Source organism: Ixodes scapularis, unplaced genomic scaffold (assembly GCF_016920785.2).
Source record: "Ixodes scapularis isolate PalLabHiFi unplaced genomic scaffold, ASM1692078v2 PGA_scaffold3__209_contigs__length_174095766, whole genome shotgun sequence".
Classification (NCBI taxonomy): domain Eukaryota; kingdom Metazoa; phylum Arthropoda; class Arachnida; order Ixodida; family Ixodidae; genus Ixodes; species Ixodes scapularis.
Window position 1 is genome coordinate 16,152,159 of NW_024609868.1, and position 20,759 is coordinate 16,172,917.

A 20,759-nucleotide genomic window follows, 5' to 3' on the forward strand; every position below is an offset into this window, starting at 1 on the left:
CAAGTAGACTCAAGACGTCACGGGGTAATCAATAATGTGCTAAGGGATTGCGCAGCGGGCTTATGACGTCACAACTTTAGACAGAAGTCTATTGATAGCCGTAAAGGTCACGTTAAACCTCCTACAATCGCGATTCTTCACTTACCACATTGGGTTTCTCGCAATTAAAGAGCCCTAAGAATTCAGAGCCTACACGCACCCGCCAAAGATCCAGAAAAACTTCTCATTGAAAACGTACTCATAAATCACGACACACTCCACTCCCGAATAAATTTAAATTGATCTCGATCATTATGATAGACTTGGTGAACACAAGTGTGTGTGTCGTGTCTGCAGCACATCCGAAACCACCCAATGTTTCCGGCAACCAAGCGTAGCAAATCATAACGCAGGCATAATACACACACGACACACCCTGTGCTCCCAGCGTTTATCAAAATGATCAAGGCAAGTTGACATCTTTTTGCCCTGAATATAAAGAAATCATATTTATGAGCATTACTTTATTGTACTTGCGCAACGCACCAGTTACATTTTTAATAAAAAAACAACGCAAACGCTTTTTCGAGCGACCAAGGGAAAGGAAAATAAGTATACTCACTTTGAAAGACTGAATAAAGGTCCAGAGGAGAATTCGTATTGTGTAACCCTGCCTGAGTAGTTTGATGAGGCGGGCTGCTCGAAATAACCGAAGAAACCCGACGCTGAAAAAATTTAGCTGAAAAAGAAAGCACACGAACCCATTCGCAGTTAGGCTTTTTTCGATTGATGCTAAGCTGGACTGATAGAGATAAAGCTTCCCCATCAACAATGAGATCATAATGCTCTGTCATCCAGATTGCATTGAACATGCTACACAGACAACACCAGAGATGTCGACTGCTTAGCCTGAAGACTCCATTGCATGAGAGGGGAAAAAGGGGTTCAAAGATGATTGTACTGAATATATAATATGTATCAGAATACTGAAATATATTGTAGTCGCACTTTCTTAGCTTATAAACAAAAATAGCCTCAACCAAAACAAAAACAAAAAACACAAAAACACCAAAAAAGCAACACTAACAGCATGTTTATTTGAATTAGAATTCAAATATGTTTACAAAAAAAAAATATCCAAACTGTTAGATTTCCGATATTAATGCTAGTTAAATAACAACAACACCATGTGGTAAACAAACATGGACTTACTCCTGTCTCCATTACTAGAACGTCGATGATACTGCCTATGACAGTGATGAAATCGAAGGTGTGCCATGGATTCTTGAAGAAATTCTGGTTGAAAGACGTCGCAAAATTTGAGACAAAGAGTCAGTCACTGAACTCACAGAAGGCTGCGGTTGTCATGCACGCATGCAGCAGAGGGAAATAAACTTTTCCTTGCTCTAATAAAAAAAAAAAAGTAACTTACAACGAATTCTTTTCAGCAAAACAACAACAACAGCAACAACACAAACTATTTCCGAAAGTTGACAAAATAGGCGTCTGCGTTGGCCATTCAGTAATGTGAGTGAAACAACCAAGTTTAATTAAATTAGTTTTTGCTTCTTCCACACAAAATTTGGTCAACTTTCCTTAAAAATACACTTCTACGTCTAGCGGTCAATTATAATTTTTAGCGCTTTTATTTTTAAATATGACTATTGCTTGGCGATATTTCGATTCATTGCTATCATAAAATGTACTTGGGATGGTCTAAAAGTATTGATTAGCCTATCAAAGTCTTAAAAAAATGAAAATAAGAATTATTAGGCAAGTTTCATATCAAGGAAACTTTTTTTTCTACTTCCAAAGTGCATTCTAAATAATAAAAAAAAAAATAAGAGCAAGTATGCGTTTGCGCCGTACGTTAATATCAAAATATAATTTCTGATGTCAAGGCGATGTAATATTTAGTTGAAATTATCTGCAGTTTTGCCAATGAAAAGACAAAAAGAATAGTCCTACATTATCGAGTACTTTACGTGGCAAACAAAAATTTCCACGGTAATTAATAAACTAAATGTGCAGAGCTGTTGCCGAGATATCGCCAAAACTGTTGACCGTTAGCACACAAAGTACAGCACGTGTAACAGGTATGGTACAAAAAGCTCAAGAAGGAATCACGTGATAAGCCATTGAATTACAGCGACATCTCGCTAAGTGACTTTGCCCCGAAGAAGCCAAGGTACTTAGCGAAATCTCGACTTCGACTCTAAGACTTTTCAGGAGGTTCCCTTAGAAGTAACTCTGCTTATGTATAGCAAAGTCAAAATGCAACTGATTGACCACACACAACATCGATATGTTTGGGGGACGGTGTCATTGAAACGGTACTGCGTCCAGTAATAAACAATCACTCCTAAAATAAGGCAAGAGAGGTAGGAGAATGGGCTTGAAAAGGACACATACTATTGTGATACGACAGTGTAAAAGGAATATCGACAGCAACCCCGAACATATAAATTTATTGCCTGTGGTCACTCAATTTTATCATACGCTATAGGTTGTACCGTATTTCGTAATATAATTTGTAACGCCCATATTTAGGAACCCTGGATTGGTGGGAGAATTTAAAAGCGCACTCAAGTGGATTCTGAGATTGTCCACTTATTGTGACAACTCAAACTACTGGCTCTAAGCATGATAAAAAAACCGAAACTACGCTCACGGGTGGCCGATTTCCCTATTAAAAACCTAATCGAAGAGCGTGACACACCCTGTTTTCTGTGAGGAGCAGACACCAGGGGGCGCCATCAGACGCCGTGTTTAAACAATAATTACTATGTTACTTCCCTTACGCCTAAAGATTTGACGTTTTTGTGAGAACGTAATGCGCGACGCGCCTAAAAAGAGGAATATTAGTAACGTTCGAATTCTCCACGCAATTGATAATTTTCAATGATCAAATTTCATGGAGGTTGTGGGGACCCCAGGATGCTTGCCCCCACCCTCTCACCCCAGGGTTAAATAGTGCCCATATATTCAATTGCTGTGAGTTAACCAGGGCATCCTGCCATCTAGAAATGGTAAATTTTATTGACTAAAGCCCAACAAACAATGCGCCATCAAAAACAAGCTTCTAGAAAAAGCACTTGAGTGACCCTTTAATAGCGAATCCTGCGTTGAAAACTATTTCTTAACACGCATTTTCAAGTGCGCCGTAGTTTAAATAAGAAAATACAGCATTGACATTAAAATGGCGCAGTTGCTCCAGGCGAAAAGACAACCGATATTGCTCGCATAAAGAACAAGATAATATTTTTTTTTAATAACGAAAGGCATAATTTTTGTTAATCTCATTCGTTCACAAACGTGTCATCTTGCAGCCGATTGGCGATATTAGAGTCTAAGAAAGATTGCTACCGATCGGTGCACTTCAGATACGAACAACACTGGCGGAATATTCGCCTCGAGTAACTATAGGCACCTAAGGTATAGATGTTGCATAAAATGAAAATAACGACACTAACACCGCTCTCTTTCTCTTGGCATTAAAGAAACCTAAAGTTCACTCGGTAACTTTAAGCTTCTTTTTGTAAACAGATTTGCTGCATGTGCAACGGCATCATTAACATCAGCCTGCCTGAGATGGATCTCCAGAGTCCCTGGTAATAAGACTAAATGCAAGTTTTTACCCATTCCTCGAAGGACACGATCGATTGTTATTATGGAACTGATTCTCGAAAGTTAGCGTCCGTGCGGAAATGTTAGATATAAGCTAGCTGTTGACATCTGTTTTTGTATTAAATGATGCACATTAAATTTACGATACATATGCCAATGTTTAAATGGAATATGAGTATTTTGCTTAGAATCAATAAAAGTAAATCTTTCGACGCCTGTGTGAGACATGAAATATTTAGAAAATTGTCTAGCTTAACCGAACGTTACGTCCTAATTCGAGAAATTCACAGAAATACATATATTTTGGTGTGCACGAGACACCGGCTGCCAGCTGATCGAATTACTGGCTAGAGACATCTGTGGCAAAATTGACTTATCTCTCAGATAACGTGGTTACATATGAGCTGTTCACTGAGTTACCTTATTTGTATAATAGAATCTTACATCTAATTATGTTTTCTTATATTACATTATGCGTAATAATATTTCGGAATTCCAGGCTACAGGAAGGTGATAGCCAGATAGAGGAACATGCATTACGGCTGGTATACTGTTTTATTCGGTTATTTTTGAAACTTTCAGGGGAACTGCCTGAGAATCAGAATGATCGTAGTATAATTTATATTTGTACTAACTCTAGTCTTTGCGTATTTTTTTGTTTGTGTATCACCATTTTGATTACACAATTTAATGTAAACGAGCCGTGGATAACTAGACTAATGTCAACATGATGTTGAGTGACTCCTAATGTATGAGTCATATACGGTCTCCAACGGCAAGAGCTATGACGTCTCAAACTCTGCGAGTCATACAGTTTGAGACCAAGTATGGGTTAACACTTGGTCTCATACGGTAAATGACATCGCTTTTGAAAACGCGCCACCGAACGGCCTGTGCTGCGAATTTGTCTTTCGCAATTTCAGCTCATTTTTCAGTCAGAAGGTTCAGCCGTGCAAACAGTCTTTTCGTTAGATTTTCCAGAAGCTGAAAGATTTGACTTGTTTGAATCATTGCCAATGACAAGTTTTTAAGACGGGCTTGAATGCATCGAATAAGGATGTAATTGATAAGATCTTGTTAATCAAGATTAACTTAGCACAGCAGGGACGATTGGCGATATATGACATGAAAGTATAGTTCTTTCCATAATGAAAAAAAAAAGTTTCATTGGTAACAGTCGTCTTTTTTTTTAACTGTAGACAGGAACGAGCCTTTTCAATCAACATTAATTACTAATTGGTCATTTCGGTGCTCACCTATCTTGAAGAAATGTAGACTTTATTGTAATAAAGCTGGCCAAACTTTTTTTTAAATTATTTTTGGGGCTTATTTTTTAAAACCTATTCGTAATGGCCTTATCCGCGCGGTAAGCTGGGCACGATACGATCATAAATTAAATGATCCGGAATCCCTTCGTCCATGCATGCCAGGTCTGACTCATACCCATGCCATTTGCTGTTTTGATGTTTCTAATCTGCAGTGACGTGAGGGGGAAATAGGTGAAGTCGATTTCCCCCTGTCGTTCCTTTTATAGCAGTGCCAATCGAATGACTAAGTGTGACCAAAATGAACAACATGACCGACGATGCTCTACGAAATTCCAGTGCGGAAAGTTTTGGAGTCAGTGCGAGTTGCAAATCTTCGTTAATAACAAAAAAGAAAACAAAAAGAAGAAAACGTGAGCATTTGTTTGGATGCTTTGAGCGCTGCACTTCCTTGCTACGTGAGCCAGCGTGTAGATTGGGAATGCGCATCCAAGGCATCAGCTGTCGTGAAGTACAAATACTTTCCGACAGCCCACCAAAATTTCTGCTCTTTACTCGAGCTGGTGCGTAAAAAGAGTATCAAGCAAACATATCTACGGCTGTGTCGGGACGTGCGATGCAATGTCATACGGAGCGTGGAAACGTGGATGGCCGAGTGTGGATGACTCATAGCATACACTAGAGCCACTAAATGAGCTGCGCTTAGAGTATCGGCACTCCGTTCCGCAACATTGTTGTGGGCGCCGCCATTTTGGCTCGTATGAAGAGCAGAAGACGCAACTGCCGATCGTAATGATGCAAAAGTGTGACTTCCTCAGTATTAGATTCGGTGTTAGGAAGGTCATGTAATATTGCTTTGCTCTGTCGCGAACTGTTCAAACATTTGTCGAGGGCGGAAAAGCGTTTCCTGTAATTTCATATAAAGCTTCAGAGAACTGGCAACCATGATTTTAAGACACAATATGGCCAAGTGTCGTTACTCTGAAGCGTAGCTTATTTAGTGGCACAAGCATACACCAAAAAGGCGGTCGGAAGCCTCTTTAGTCAATGGTTCAAAACATGTAACGTCGTAAACGGCGTTTCGGAATGCAACCGCGGACTGTGGCTCACGTGTAGTGAAAACTAGAAAACGATGCGTGACCTAATAATTGACGCTTTCCTAGGTCTAACTTTGAGCCACTGCAAACTTGTGAAGAGGTATCGTCGTGCAGCCTTTAAGAGCATTAACGAAGACGCGTAGGGCTCCCATTGGGCCCGAGTTTGACGGGACTTCTCAGTAGACCTGAGCATCATTCTACACAATTTGGTGTACCTAAGAAGGACCCCGAAGAGAGCGCTTGCACTGGCTTTGCGAGTCAACAAACGCACACACAGGCCATTCTGGTTCGCAATACCTGATGCTAGGGTGACATGAGTCACACTGTTGTACACCCAGAGCGCCTAAATCCCGAGACCTAATAACCCAAAAACGGAAACAAGGCAAGGAGCAGAGAAACAGAAGTAAAAGTAACTGCGGCTTGAACTGACTGTACCTTACGATCTTCTCGCGAGAAACAGAGGAAATTTACTCTTACGCTGGTAAGTCGAAACCAAGAAGCTTTCTTCCTAGGAGAAGACTCAACACTACCCTCGGGGTCCTACCCCTAAAAAAAAAAGTGTATTGGCTCGAACTTTCAATTGCCAAGCTCGATGTGGGATAAGGTGTATCATCTATAATGCGTTTAAGAAGGACATTCGACGAGTTTCGGTGGGTACTGCAAGCGCATTTGTAATTATACAGTCGTGCTTAAAGGAAATCTAAAAAAAAAAAAAAAAATAATAAATGCAGCTTTGTTAAAGTGACAGGAGAAAAAGTAGATCTGGACCATGTTTGCTTCTGTGACCGCTCACGCAGTGGAATCATTATGCGAAGCAACGCACTGCCTACCGTAACTCCCACAACACTGCACGGGACGCCTGATATAGACCACAGTAGAACTTGTATTTTTTTTAGCAGAGTCTTTTACGAGGTTACGGCCACGTGATTGTTGAGCCAGTACCTACTGTCTCCATATTTGTTTTCCTGCAGTCGCAGTAAAGTACGCCTCCCCTAACGCCAGAAACGTTCATAAAGAGGGAGACCGGAGAGAGAACTTTGCTCCATAGCAGAAAGAAAAGATGGCGGCGCGAGAAAGAGCACACTCAAGAAAGTCAGCCGCAGGAGAGACAAAAGAAGAAAAACGGGGAAAAACAAAAAATCGTCCCAAACCTTGCATCCATAAGCCATGAACTTGAATATACATTCCAGCAGGAAAAGGATAGTGAAGGCCATGTTTAAGTAGCTTAGAATGTCGGAATATAAATCGCTGGCGTAATGGAACTAGGGGAGAGAAGATTCGCCGTTGGGGGAGGGCAAAGAAAGGGAGGAGGGGCCAGGAGAAAGAAAAAAACGAGAGGGCTATGTAGGACCGCCGAGAGCAACCTGCTTGATATTAAGGAGAGAGAGAAAAGAGGACAACCCCGGACTGCGCCGAGTGCGCGCGGGGGTGGGGGTCGTGCATCCGCCACCGATATATCGCGCGGAACCGCTGCTTTGGCTTGCCCGGCAGCACCGCCGACGCGCCACAACGGGCTGCGTCGATCGAGCACATCATCGGGACGCTTTGAGAGGAAGCAACTTGAAACTAACCCCCAGGACGGACATGGCGCCCGCGGTTCTCGCCCTCGGGCCTGAGCTCAAACGGGCAGACTGTATCGAGTGAACACCACCCAGAATCATCGAGGCCTGCGCGCTAGAATTTGGACGTCATCAAAGTGAGCTCGATCGCAGACATAGATTAGAAACGCCCAATAGCGTCACCAGAAAAAAAAATGTATTGCGAAGTAAAAAGAGCAATTTTGTGGCTATGATTGGACGCCACATTGCCTGTCTTAAGGTGGAAGCGAGCAGAGGGGGAGGGGTGGAAGGCTTAGGTGCACACGCCTTAATCATGTTTCTTGGTGGTGAAGGGTGTTAAACGGCTCCGATTACTCTAGGTGGTGTTGACCGAGCCGATTTAAGGAAGGGTAAATATATCCTTTTAATGTGCGCAACCTAATTTTCTGCTCGCCTTTTTTTTTTTCCTCTTCGAGACTGATTGAGAGATAATCGATGACCAATACCATGGAACTCGTGTCGAAAGTCACTCTTGTTGAGATGTCAGATATATGGTGGTTTCAATACGTGACACTAGGTTGACAAGTGATGATTGTGATGAACCGCGAATATCCGTGAAGATGGCTCTATTGTGCGCCTCTTTTGTGAGTAGCGGAGAGGCCAATTCTGGGACACTTACTTTATTTGGCGAAGGCACAATGCTCACTTCAGTGTTGTGATGGTAAACGCTCCGAACCCGTGTGAAGGTGATAGTGCATTGAAAGACATTCTCCAAGTTTTTAGATTTTTAGGTATGCTACTCTTAGTCTACCGTTACCTGGATATGCTTGCTGTTTACGAACAGAGATTTATGTATGAATAAAATATTATGTTGGCATTTGGGCAAAACTTGCCTGTTGAGCTTTCAAGAATGTTTCCGATAGAGGTCATGTACCTTTTTAACAAAGCGAATGTTAAATAATAAGGGCGGAAAATCTGCAGTCTACATGGTTATATCAGGGTTATTTTTAGTTGCTATTGAACTATATTATAAACCACGTAGCTCCGCAGTGGGAGTGGTAAAATCTGGCGCTCTCTGGCCAATAGCAATATACTCCAGATGTTGCGAATAAGCTATAGTATTTTAGCCGCTCTGCATTATTCTTGTTCTAATACTTCTTTTTTTTTTTTTGAAATCGCGTAATTAGAAAAACAAATTAATATAATATTGTCGCAAAAACAGAAAACAGAAGAGAAAAGAAACTGCAAGTTTGTTAGAAACATTAAAAACTCAGTTTTTTTTCGGCGCTGCTAATGCCCTTTAAAAGTAAAATTTGACGTTTGTGGATTCTGTTATATTGAAACATTTAGTACACGAATTGTTTACATTCATCGTTTTATGCTTTTATCGTGCTTGATATTGATTTATAAATTATAAAACAAATGTGGCGCAAAAAAAGAAAAACTTAATCATGTGATGTATTTATTTGTTGGAAATTGGCCTCACTCACTGACAGCTAATTTTATATTAAATGAGAAGTTTGCAAGCACTTTTACGCTTTCCTAAAAAAAAATAAAACATAGATGAAACAACTTTGCCACTTGTAAGGCACTTCTTGGTAGATTGGGAAACAGGGCCTACTTTAGCGCCAGTGACATCTCTTATGAACGCTGCACCAGGTGAAATTATTCTCAACCATGCTGTATATAAGCCGGTTAAGAGGATGAATCATCGAACCTGATGCGGTAAGATGTATTGCGTCATGTAAACTGGTTCAAAATGTATTTCGTATGAAAGAAGTTTTGAAGTGATAATAAATTTCTATTCATAAAAACCGGTGATCTTGTCATATAGGTGCCAATAACGTTAACGTTAGATTAAACGCAAATTAAATTTCATTTCATTGTGTACCTAAAGGCGTCATGCTTCATGGAGCCAATCAAAAAAAATATTGCTTGAAGACAAAGAAGTATTCGTGTTTGCAACCCTAGGAGACGCAGCTACTTAAACGGCCAATTGGAACAAGGCTAACACCGGGAACTGGAACTTTATTTAAACTATCCTAGAGAAACGTCTCTTTTTGAGCCCGTGGTATATACTAATAGAGCTCGATTATTTTGTTAATATACGGCCACTTTAGTACGGAAGTAATTGAACACAGAAAGCTATAGGTGTATGCAGTAATGGATATTATATATTTGAAAGGCTTTCTTCTTTCTTCGAGGGACAATTCGCAATGTCTTCAAACTGTTTATCCTCAACTTGCGTGAACTACCGCCTTCGGTAGACTCTACCTGTAGTGGTGGGTGCGCCCATGCGCCCGCCAACGACAGCTGCTCACCCCGTTTCTCCGGTCCCACCGGCGAAACACACACACAAACACACATCCCAGTATGGCGTGCACCGGCGGTGCTGCCTAGCAAGCCAAAGCTCCCTCGCGGCTCGGTCCGACACTGAGCTCCGGGGCAACGCTCAACAAGCTCCCAAAGCCCAGGAGACGGTCGAGCGTGGCCGGGCTGCGCCAAAGACGGGCTCAACACGCGCGCGCGGAAGGACACAACACGCGGCCGTGAGGGAGGAAGTACACGTGCAGCGATCAGTCGCAGGCGAGCTAAGGTACCGGGGACCGGCGGCGTCGGAGCAGGCAAGCCCGCCGGCGGCGGGTCTGTGAGGGGAGATGCGTGCACGAGAAGGGCGAGGTCTCCGACCCGCGGTCGTGGCGTCTCCTCGCAGAGTGCTGGACACGGCAGCAGAGGTGCAGAGAATGCTCCGCATGCAGTTGGACGTGCAGGATGCTAACGCAAGCAGACCAAGAGGACGGGAATATCCGGGCCACCAGGTAGAGAGAGAGGCGTAACAAAGGCAAACCGACCTTCCACTAGGTAGACCGGGAAAGAAAGAAAAGAAGTCCAAACCAAGGGCGAACCGAAAAACGCGCCAGTGGAAACGGCCTGACCCTGGGCGTGTTCACCTGGGCTGCTAAGAGCCCAGCATCTGCGAGCACCGGTGGGGTGCGACGCGTCCAGGTTGCCTATTCGGAAATGCTCGTGGAATAGGCCGACAGGTCTGATTCCGGCACTCTGATGGGCACGTTCTGATGAGCGTCATCTCGCCCGATTTACGGGGGTATACAGAAGAGGGGTGGGATTCGAGAGTTAACACGCACCAGTGATTCACGTGCTAGCATTCAGCCGGCTTCAAGCTTTGCTTACTCAACAGAGCGTGGGCAAAGTAGGGAGTCTGATAAGCGCGTGAATCATTGAGACGTGTTTACTTAAGCCTCAGCCACCCTTCATACTATTCCCCCGCCATCCAGTCAGTGTAACGTCCATAAAAAAAGAAAAACGCGCCAATGAGAGTGCCAAAACTGGCGCTGTTCACTTGCTCCACAAGCATTTCCAAATGCGGGTCTGGGTCCTACTCTAAGGACGTGGGATGACGCGAGCTCTTTCGAGACACGACGTTTGTCGGATCCTTGAGCGAGAAGCGGCTAGGCTTAACTCTTTCACGGTATTTTTCTGGGGGAAGGTTCGAGTATCGCGACTTTCTTGCGGAACCCACGCGCGATGAGAAAAATCGCCGCGGGTGAGGGAACGCGACAAAGCGAGAGCTTAGCTTCCGACTGCAGTGAGCCCACGTGTCCGCATGTTCGTGGCTTCCAAAAACTAAGGGGGGAAACTAAAGGGTGACTGGCGGACAAGACTAAGCGCTGAACGTTGGGAAAGGGGCGGCCTCAACTACAGGATGAATGAAAAAGGCAGGTAAAAAAGGGAAAAAAAAGCGTCATTGGCAAAAAAAAAAAAGAATACAGAATGTACGGAAAGTCAACAAACAAAACTGCGACCGTCAAGGGAATCCATTTTCTATCCGAAAGTAAACTAAAAATAGTAAAGCGGAAAAGAGCAATAGAAAGAGAAGCTGACAGTAGATACAGAGAGGACATGGGCATAGAGAAAGAGAGAGAGAGAGAGAAACAATCCAAGTACACCGCGCCGTTTTTGGGGCCAGCGGTGAAGTAGACACATCCTAGAAGATGCTGTCGATGCTTCTAGCACAAATACCATATCACACTGTCACCATGTCACATGCAGCAAATTGCACTCTCGTCCAAGGAGAGCTAGCTCAACACTGTTTGGCGGGGTCGAGGACAAGCGAATAGGACTGCTGATGTTGGCAGGTTCTTTGCCCTCGCTCTACAACCCAGCAACGCCTCGAGAGCGACGTCTATGCACCCGCCCTGCCTGAGGAACACGAAACCAGCGCACTCCCATGGCTTTCTCCTGCCGACCTCACGGATCTCCATCTCGTCTCGTGCGGCCTTGTCCGAAATACGTCATACGAGCAATGGCCGCAAAAAGAAAACAAGCAGGCAGAATCCGTGAAGCCCTTAAAGTCAGACAGAAAGTCTGCATGAATACGATAGTTGGTTTCCTTCAGCGTGTTCGTGGGTTAACCACGAAAAAGGCGTTGTACATTCAAGGTCTATAAGCAACAGTAGAGGCAGCGTGATACCCTCAACGTTCTTTGACTGTGCCAGGTGGGGCTCCTGTGGGCATGCTGAAAGAACACGCAGGTAACATGCCTCCAAGATGGAGAATGCGAAATGTACAGCTTCATTGTCCTGGTCCGGACCCTCCAGGTGCAGTCTGAAATTGACTAAACGTCCTCAGGAAATAATAACCTCGTCTTTCGATGGCGGTTCCATAATCTTCGGACAAAAAAAAAAAAAAAAAAAAAAAAAAAAAAAAAAAAAAAGACAGTAGTTTACTTTAGCGTTTTAATTTATTCACCGCAAGGTTAATGCTGATGCTTCACATCACGAGCTTAAGCCAAGTCCTACGACTAAGAGTAGTTAAGTGGTGCGAACATTGATGCTAGAGCATTTTATTCACATTGGGATAGAAAGGGTGTTCCTTGCTCAAACCATATGGCAAGGATTTTCTAAAACTAACGCAACAAAACGATATATGTTACCAAATAAAAGGAAATATTAAAGAACAATATTTAAACAAAGCTACACCGGTTTATTTACCCGATTTTATTCTCTATACTCGGCTTTGTTCGTACCGTTGTCCTATGTGTTCTATGCATCTGCGCGCGTGTGGGTTGTATACCTCAGGTGTTAGGGAGCCCGTCAATTGCTCTGCTCCTTCACCTTCACCTTATAAAAAAATAATTAGGCATCAAGGATTGCAAATTTAACGTTACAAGCTTTCTAAGGTGAAAATCACATCTACGTGCTTTCTGTACAACAAGCGAAGCGTTTGCAAGAGCGCACCGAGGTACAGCATACTCTGACGAGGGATGACGGCCTCAGGTCAACTGATGAAGGACCAGGACTACGAGCATCACATGCTGCGTCGCAGAGGCAAGTTGCGTGTCTCAAAGTGCGCTGCCACCCCGTAGGAGGACGACGAGAAGCAGCCACGATTGACACTACCCAGGAACGTTGAGAGTGACACGGCACTAGACTACACGAATGCCGCGGAAGCACAGGACACATCCGCGATCAGCGTCCCCTTCAAGCCGCGGTCAAAGTGCTAGTGCATCATACCCAAAGCAGTTTGCAGACACTCTCCGAGATGTTTTTTTTTTCTTGTATGATGGTCCTCTGACATTGGTCACAGAAAAAAGAATAATGCCTGTAGACTTGTTTGAAGCATACAAGCTTCAAACATGTTTATGGCGTGTCCGGATATACTTCCTTCCCCATATATATAGGGAATACCGTGTCGTCTGCGTGATGAATTAGCAGTGCGACTTTGGCTACAAGGACCGTACAGGGTCTGAGAGGGGACGCAGGCTTGAGAGCCATCGACTGTGCGCGGTGCTCCCGCGGCCGGCGAGGCCTACCCGCCTCGCGATGTCGAGGAGCCTTACCCGGACTCCAAAAGCAGCCACCTTGAGGGCGCACTCAATCGTGAAAAGCGCGGTGAAGGCTGCGTTCATGTAGTGGAGCGTACTCTTCAGCGTCTTGGTTTGATTGTAAAACTAGGCGTCGGGAAGGTGGGGGGAGAAGCCAAGATGCACCGGTACCCAGGAGTGTCCCCAACAAAGGATATCAGCAGAAGGGGAGGCAGGTCACAGGAGGAAGAGAGAGAAAGTGGGGGGAGACAAAAAGAGAGAGGGAAAAAAAAGAAAGGCGAAGCAAATGAAGCGACAGAAGAACAAACTGAACTTGAAAAAGAAAACTTGATGAAACACAACACACCAGGTGAACGAACGCTACAGCCCACACTGGGCACCTACTCTACTATGCACCCACTGCGCAGGGGCGGTCACGTGGGCCTGACCCACGGGCCGAGCCCGGTTGGAGCCCCAGTGCCGGTGGGATGTTCACATAGCTGGGCCGCTGGACATACTGGCTACACGCGAGCCCCGGTGACGATCTGCGCACACGAAGCGGACTCGAGCCCCTCGGAATAGTTCGGCACAGTCTAGCTAGTCGTAACCATGTGGTGCTACCTACGTGGGGTAGGCGACGTTCAAAGCCTCCACGAGGCACGATAATAATATTTAAGTTTTGTAAATAAAGTGGCGCAAATCTGATTCGTGTAAGTATTGAACGCAGCGATCGATATTTTTTTTCTCTTCAATCGCAGATGGTACTGGGATTTGCTGAAGATTAGGAAAGCAGAACAAGCTCTTCTCACGAAGCTCTATGCTCGCCATGACTGCTGATGTACTCCTCTCCCCTCGCCTCCTCTCCAGCTAATCGCTCTACTGAAAGTGCAAAGAGCAGGGGGCTTTTTTGGGAGGAGGTGGTTCCATTTTTCTTAACCTGCAACAGGCTATAGCTATCTTGCAAAAAGGTACCTACATTTTTTAGCGTTATTATCGTCGAAAAACCACTCATTAAATACATGTTTTTCCCCGAGAAGAAGGGTTTTCTTAGAAAAATATTTTTTTGCTTTTTGCCCAGATGAATTTGGTGAATATTTAGACTGGTTGATGCAACCAAGAGATGTACTCGTATGACGTGAAAATAGGAATAAAATGACTTAGCTGAACATTATATTTCTGTGTCTTAGAGTAAATTGCATAGACCAAACGACTGCTGCGTTGTCTGGGTTACAAGCGCGTATGAAAAGAAGAGACAGCCGAGTGCACAGCGAGGCAAAGCAACGGAAGGATTTCAAAGAGTAAAGCCCACCTTTAAACTCATCATCGAACGAAAGATCTCAATGTTCAGTTTAACAGACTCAAGGCTACTTCTAATAAAAGGCTTCCATTAAGTTTAAAAAAAAAAGAACTGTGCCAAAGTGTGCAAGTTTGGTACGCCAAATACTATTTTTAATACACTTTAATCCCGGTCGAAAGACAAGTGACGGACGACTCTATGTTTCCTGCTTTCTGCTATGTGTCATACACTTTCTTTCCCTGTCCACAAATAAACAATAAAATATAAGAAAAAACAATATTTTTTGTCAATGCTCTTTTTTATTTTCTCAAAAGAATTAAAATGTAATTGTGAACTATAAAATAACACGCAAAGAGTAACTTTGTACACTGGAACCATCGTTTTCTGTTTTTTGTTGGCTTTGTTGTCGACGACTATAGCCACGAGCGGTGCTTTTGTAAGTAAACATAATTTTGGGCGCTTACTTGCTTAACCAAGAAAGTCAAATGACACGCCTCACAACAAAAGAGAGAAGATTGGGTGTTTTCAAAGGGGAAACATAATCTCAGTTAAGCTTAGTCCGCACAATATTAAGTGCATTAACTTTCAAGAAAGTATTTTTTTAACATTTATTTTAGAAATGCATAAATAGGAATTTTTATTCACGTAGTTTTAACGACTAAATAAGTAATAAAAACTAAATCTTTGAGAGTTCACGCACCCAATCAACGAAAGGCAGTTGCGTCAAAAGATCAATAATTAATTGACGTGCAAACAAAATCTTGGTTACACGACGCCTCATCCGCATCAATCATCTGCCCTATTGTGGGCAGAGGATTGATGCACATCGGCAGGAATTCGAACTCGGCAGCCAAATATTGGTAAGGTGGGGGTTTGCCTCAATGAATACGATGACGCTGTCTATCTTTCCAGTGCTAGTTCAAGCTATCGCAGAGCTTGGTAAACGCATCAGGTGCATACGGGGCTGTTCCCGACACGCGACGCACTACGGCTGTCCCTTTTGGTCCGAACGCAATGTTTCCGAGGGGCTCGCAGTCCGGGAGAAGGCCGGGAGCGGTGGCGAGTCGCGGGGGCAAAGAACGGAACCCCGGCGAGTCTCGGCGACGACGAGCCCTGCAGCCCCGCCCGGAGCGTCGAGGGAGGCCCTCCGACGGGACGAGCATGCAAGCAGGCCGACATGACGCGCTCGGGTGGGCGGCATGGAGCAGCCGACGTGCTCTCGAGCAGTGGCCACCAACGCCGCCCCGATTGCCGGACCCCGAAGACCGCTGCACCTCTTTTAGGCCTGGTACTAGTTGGATATTGGATGGCGAGAAGACAGCCGAACGTCCGGTATTTGCCTCAAACGAGGCTAAGCAGCACCCGTCAGTTCCTGAGAAATTTCCTGTGCGTCCAACTATTTAAACTGATATAAAGCACAAGGAGGTCGCACAGATGAAAATGTTGACACCCCTATTGCTGTATGCAATAATTAGGATAATTGATACTAAAGTGTGAGGCACATGGTATGACAGCCGAAGACGCAACTGAACTATTGCAGTTTGAGAACTGTCGCTGATGTTCGCCAAGACAGTCTGAAATCCATCCTATCAAGCTTACTCGCCAAAAGACGTCTAGTAAACTATGGGAGCCTGATGTTCATACCTACAAATACGTCGGCTGTATTCGCACCTGTAACTCTATACTAACAACTATTTTGGATGCCGATATGAGTTAACAATTAGTTTGTAGATCATAATTTTGGGTTATAATCTCGTGGCCTAGTGATATCGGCAACGCAGCGCTCTTCGGGGTTCCACTGTCACCTCGAAATGCCGTCCCCGGCGGCGCAGCCATGCAGGGGCCCCGGTGAAACACCGAGCGTTTCCAAGGCAGCACGGCGCGCAAGGTCCGGAAGAATATGTCATGGCCATTCGTCGCCCAGCCGACCGCTGCTGTGGTTCTCCGCTGCCCCGCTGGCGCGCGCCTTAGGTACGGCACTAGGCCGATCTTTCGGAGCCATCCCAACGTTCACTACCAAAGACCAGTAGAAGAAGCAGCTGTGGCTTTTGAGAGAACCTGCTGTTTTGCTAAGGGGACGATTTTACAAATGATGTAACTTAACGCTTGACCCTTAACTTGATCTCTGTGCCGAATGAAGCCCGTTTGCAGGCCATTGGTTGTGAATCTCTGATTCAAACTTCATGTGTTTCATGCTCTTCTGAAGGCTCTGAAAGAGAGATTCGACTGCAACGTGGCGGCTTTAAATCTTGTTGGTAGAGATATGAAGAAAATTTACAAGGTCTACTAGACCCAATATTTAAACTTTCAACTTGTTCTAAATTTTTCTTTTGTTGTATTGAAGAGTAAGCGTTCGCAATGCATCACGTATGTGTCCAATAATGGAATTGTTATTTATTTTACAATTTTCACACGCTATTGAAAGTGCAGGCAGTTCCTTGGACGTCAGCAAACGGCAGCAATGTAAGTTGCCAGTTGGGCATCCTTCTGAATTGTGCGGGAGCAATGAAGGAGTGAATGATATGAATATATGCAGTGATATCGCACGTAAATACATCTCTTAGTAAGGGTCATGTAATGATCAGTGATATAGAAGCAAATCGTTTGTCACATATATAATTTCTCCAGCAGCCGTTAACATAGTTAACTAAAACGGATGTCCCACAGACATGCCTTTTTACACAGTCGACTTTGTGTTCGCGAGAGCATTTATAACCCGGAGCAACCTCACTGCTCCTCATCTGGTGTTGGTCCTCGGCACTGAGCAACGCTAAGATTCTCCCAACATGGGAAGGCTACACATGAAGCTCCCTAGATCGAACTGGTCTCTAGGATCCCGCAACCTTCAACGTAGTCACCCGTTTCCTTCAACCACGCAACACCCACATAGCGTGCATTTCGGAACGCGCTACCCAAAAGACGCGCGCCAGCGTAACCAGCGAAGCCAGCGGAGCCAGCGAACGCCGCAGGGCACAAAGAGAGCCCGTAGTTCTTTCCTACTTTACAGCTGGTGACAGTCTCGCGGGGGGCGCACACCCAAGCTCGCGGTAAAGACAACAGCAAAGTCATCGCCCCTCCCATGGGGGACGGAGGTCCTGTGCACAAGTGCACACAGCGCGTGCGTCAGGCAGTGCACAACACGCTGGAACGAAGGCAAAGAGCAGCAAGAGACATGACCATGACATATGCTTCGCTCGGAGCAAGCACTAAGGGCACTCGAACAAGAAGCAGGCCCCGGCCTCGGGCGACGCATGCATGCGCCCCTGCCGCTAGGCCTCGCGGTGCGTCGCTAAGCCTCGCGATGCGCCGCTAGGCTTCGCAATGCACCGCTAGGCTTCGCAATGCACCGCTAGGCTTCGCAATGTACCGCTAGGCTTCGCAATGCACTGCTAGGCTTCGCGATGCACTGCTAGGCTTCGCGATGCCCCGCTAGGCTTCGCGATGCCCCGCTAGGCTTCGCGACGCCCCGCTAGGCTTCGCGATGCCCTGCTAGGCCTCGCAATGCACCGCTAGGTCTCGCAATGCACCGCTAGGTCTCGCAATGCACCGTTAGGTCTCGCAACGCACCGCTAGGTCTCGCAATGCACCGTTAGGCCTCGCAATGCACCGCTAGGCCTCGCAATGCACCGCTGGGCCTCGCAATGCACCGCTAGGCCTCGCAATACACCGCTTGGCCTAGCAATGCACCTGACATCGCAGTGCACCGCTAGGCATCGCAGTGCACCGCTAGGCATCGCAGTGCACCGCTAGGCATCGCAGTGCACCGCTGGGCCTCGCGATGCACCGCTAAGCCTCGCGATGCACCGTTAGGCCTCGTGATGAACCGATAGGGCTCGTGATGCACCGCTAGGCAACGCGATGTACCGTTAGACCTTCTAATGCACCGCTAGGCCTTCCGCAATGTACCGCTAGGCCTTGCGATGCACCGTTAGGCCTCGCGACGCACCGCGAGGCCTGGCGGGGGTTCCCGAGCGAGCCACGGAAGAGGGCCGCGGCCGTGCTGGCGACGCCGGGGCGGCCCACTGCGGGGGCCTGGTAGGCAAAGAGGCCATGCTCGCATTCACTGGTGCATTTATGCAGCTTGGGGGTCTCATCGAGGTCGGTCTGCAGACTACGCCTGCAGGCCGACGACCGCCCCGCGAGCAAATCTCCACCTCGGGTAGCGGTCCGGAGACACGGCTTCGGCGACGCCGTTTTCAGAAATTGAGTTGGTTCATGCAGCGGCATGCCATCCAACACGCACGGCGCAGAAACAACACTTGCAACGCTCGGGACAATTCCGAGTTCACTAGAAACACACTTTCATACTCGTGTGAAAACAAAAGCTGCTAGGAAACAGTTTGTGGATGTAAAGGTTTTCTTTTCGGGATTTAAAAGTGCATGGTGTGCTTTAGTTTGCACGTTAGTTACAGAAATAGAACAGCAAGCCAATTAGCGTTTATGTGCATCGGGTTACAACTTGCTCAGCCTTTATACTTTGAGGGCAACTAAGATATGTAGTATCTATACATTGAAAAGACAGACCTTGTGGTTTCTGAATGTTTAGAGCTCAAATGGTGTGGATTAACATCTAGGTAATTCGAAGCTTTATTTCCCTGCAGCTTTTTATCACACGAGGAATAACCAGTCAAGATAATCAAATACATAAAGTGTTGGTAAAAAAAAAAAAAAACTGGCTTACAAAAGCTATACAGGCTGATTGTTCTAATTTGAACAAATCTTAAAAAAGGTTATGACCGTTACATAGATACCGCCTTCACTTCATACTTATCAGGCTCGGCCGACTTCAGAGAGAAAGGGGGGGAGGGTAACTTTTACAATCAGTGGAATACTTATCTAAAATGCGATATTTAACTCTTTCAACATTGTTTGATGGGTCTCATTGGAATCGCACTCTTGAAGGGAATTATTATTAGCAGCTTAACTAATTTAGACATTTTGCTAAAAGGCAGCGCCATTGGGGATATACATTATAGAGTTTAGCGTTTTGTTGCTGGGTTCTAAAAGTGGATGCAGATGAAGCACTGGCAACTCTGGTGACAAAGATGAGCACGAGAATGACATGCTCGTTTGGGGCACCCATCACGAGCTGTCGGAACTCCCACCTAGCTCACGCTGCCGAAATAATTACCACCTTTAAAACTGACATTTCTACATTACCCAGTAGTTGAAATGTTAAGTCACAAACTTAAGTTATATATTTAAATTATCGTGATAATCATTTCGCCATCAAACGTCTGGCGAGTTCGATAAACACGCAGTGAAAACAGCATCCATGTGATTGTCCGATCCATGTTTGAAAAATATCTTCATATTAAAAGCTAACATCCTGCATAAAAAAAAGAAAAAAAAATTGCCGCTTTTCTGGCCAAGAAATTTAGCGCCAAGCTTACCTTCATCATGAGCAGAACGGTGTTGAGCACAATTAATACCATGATAAAGTATTCGAAGGGGGTTGATACTACTATCTTCCACACTTTGTATTTGAAACTGTCTTTGTTCTTTGGCATATACCTCTGCAGTGGCTTGGCTTGAATTGCAAAATCTATGCAGGATTTCTGAAAGGAAAATAAATAACAAACATGTAGCGCGACGTGCGCGTCGGTCGTGTCCGACATCAACGGAAATAAATTCTTGTAGGTGCTATTAAAACGAAGTCAAGTAAGAGAGTTACAAGAATAGCACGTAGAATGGCGCGTTACGTTTTCGTTTTGTTATAGCTTAAAGAAAACAAAAGCTTTATAAGGAAACCTCCTACTACCAGAAATTTATTACATCCGTCCGTCCGCCTATCTGCCCGTCCGTGCGTGCCCGTTCGTGCTACATACCACACAGCAGAGGATGTCATCAAAACCGGCTTGGTTATCATGACAACGTAAGCACGGCAATGCACACAAAAACTTACTGAGGACTAAACCAATATATACTAATCTTCCTCCAGGAATCGAGCCCCCTGAACTTCTTTGTTCGCAGCATGATGATCTACCTCTGCTTTGGCTAAGGTGTGCACAACGTCTGTTACCAGAATTACCCCATGCCGATGCTTTCTGTAATATATTGCGAAGTTGTAGGGAAGGGTAACGTCCTTTATTAAGTAATATCGTCTTCTTCAATCCCCTAAACAAGTGTTTA

General features: G+C 45.1%; 1 protein-coding gene across 1 annotated transcript in view; it reads right to left on the reverse strand.

Annotated features, from left to right (window-relative positions):
* The window catches only part of LOC8024748 (voltage-dependent calcium channel type A subunit alpha-1), a 99,507-nt gene that overhangs the window by 33,545 nt on the left and 45,203 nt on the right, over nt 1-20,759 (reverse strand). The window contains exons 26-29 of the mRNA XM_029991193.4: nt 20,021-20,185; nt 13,367-13,477; nt 1,192-1,275; nt 602-718 (exon numbers count right to left, since the gene is read on the reverse strand). Coding sequence (XP_029847053.4) covers nt 602-718; nt 1,192-1,275; nt 13,367-13,477; nt 20,021-20,185 — 477 coding nt within the window. The remainder of the gene's footprint in view (nt 1-601; nt 719-1,191; nt 1,276-13,366; nt 13,478-20,020; nt 20,186-20,759) is intronic.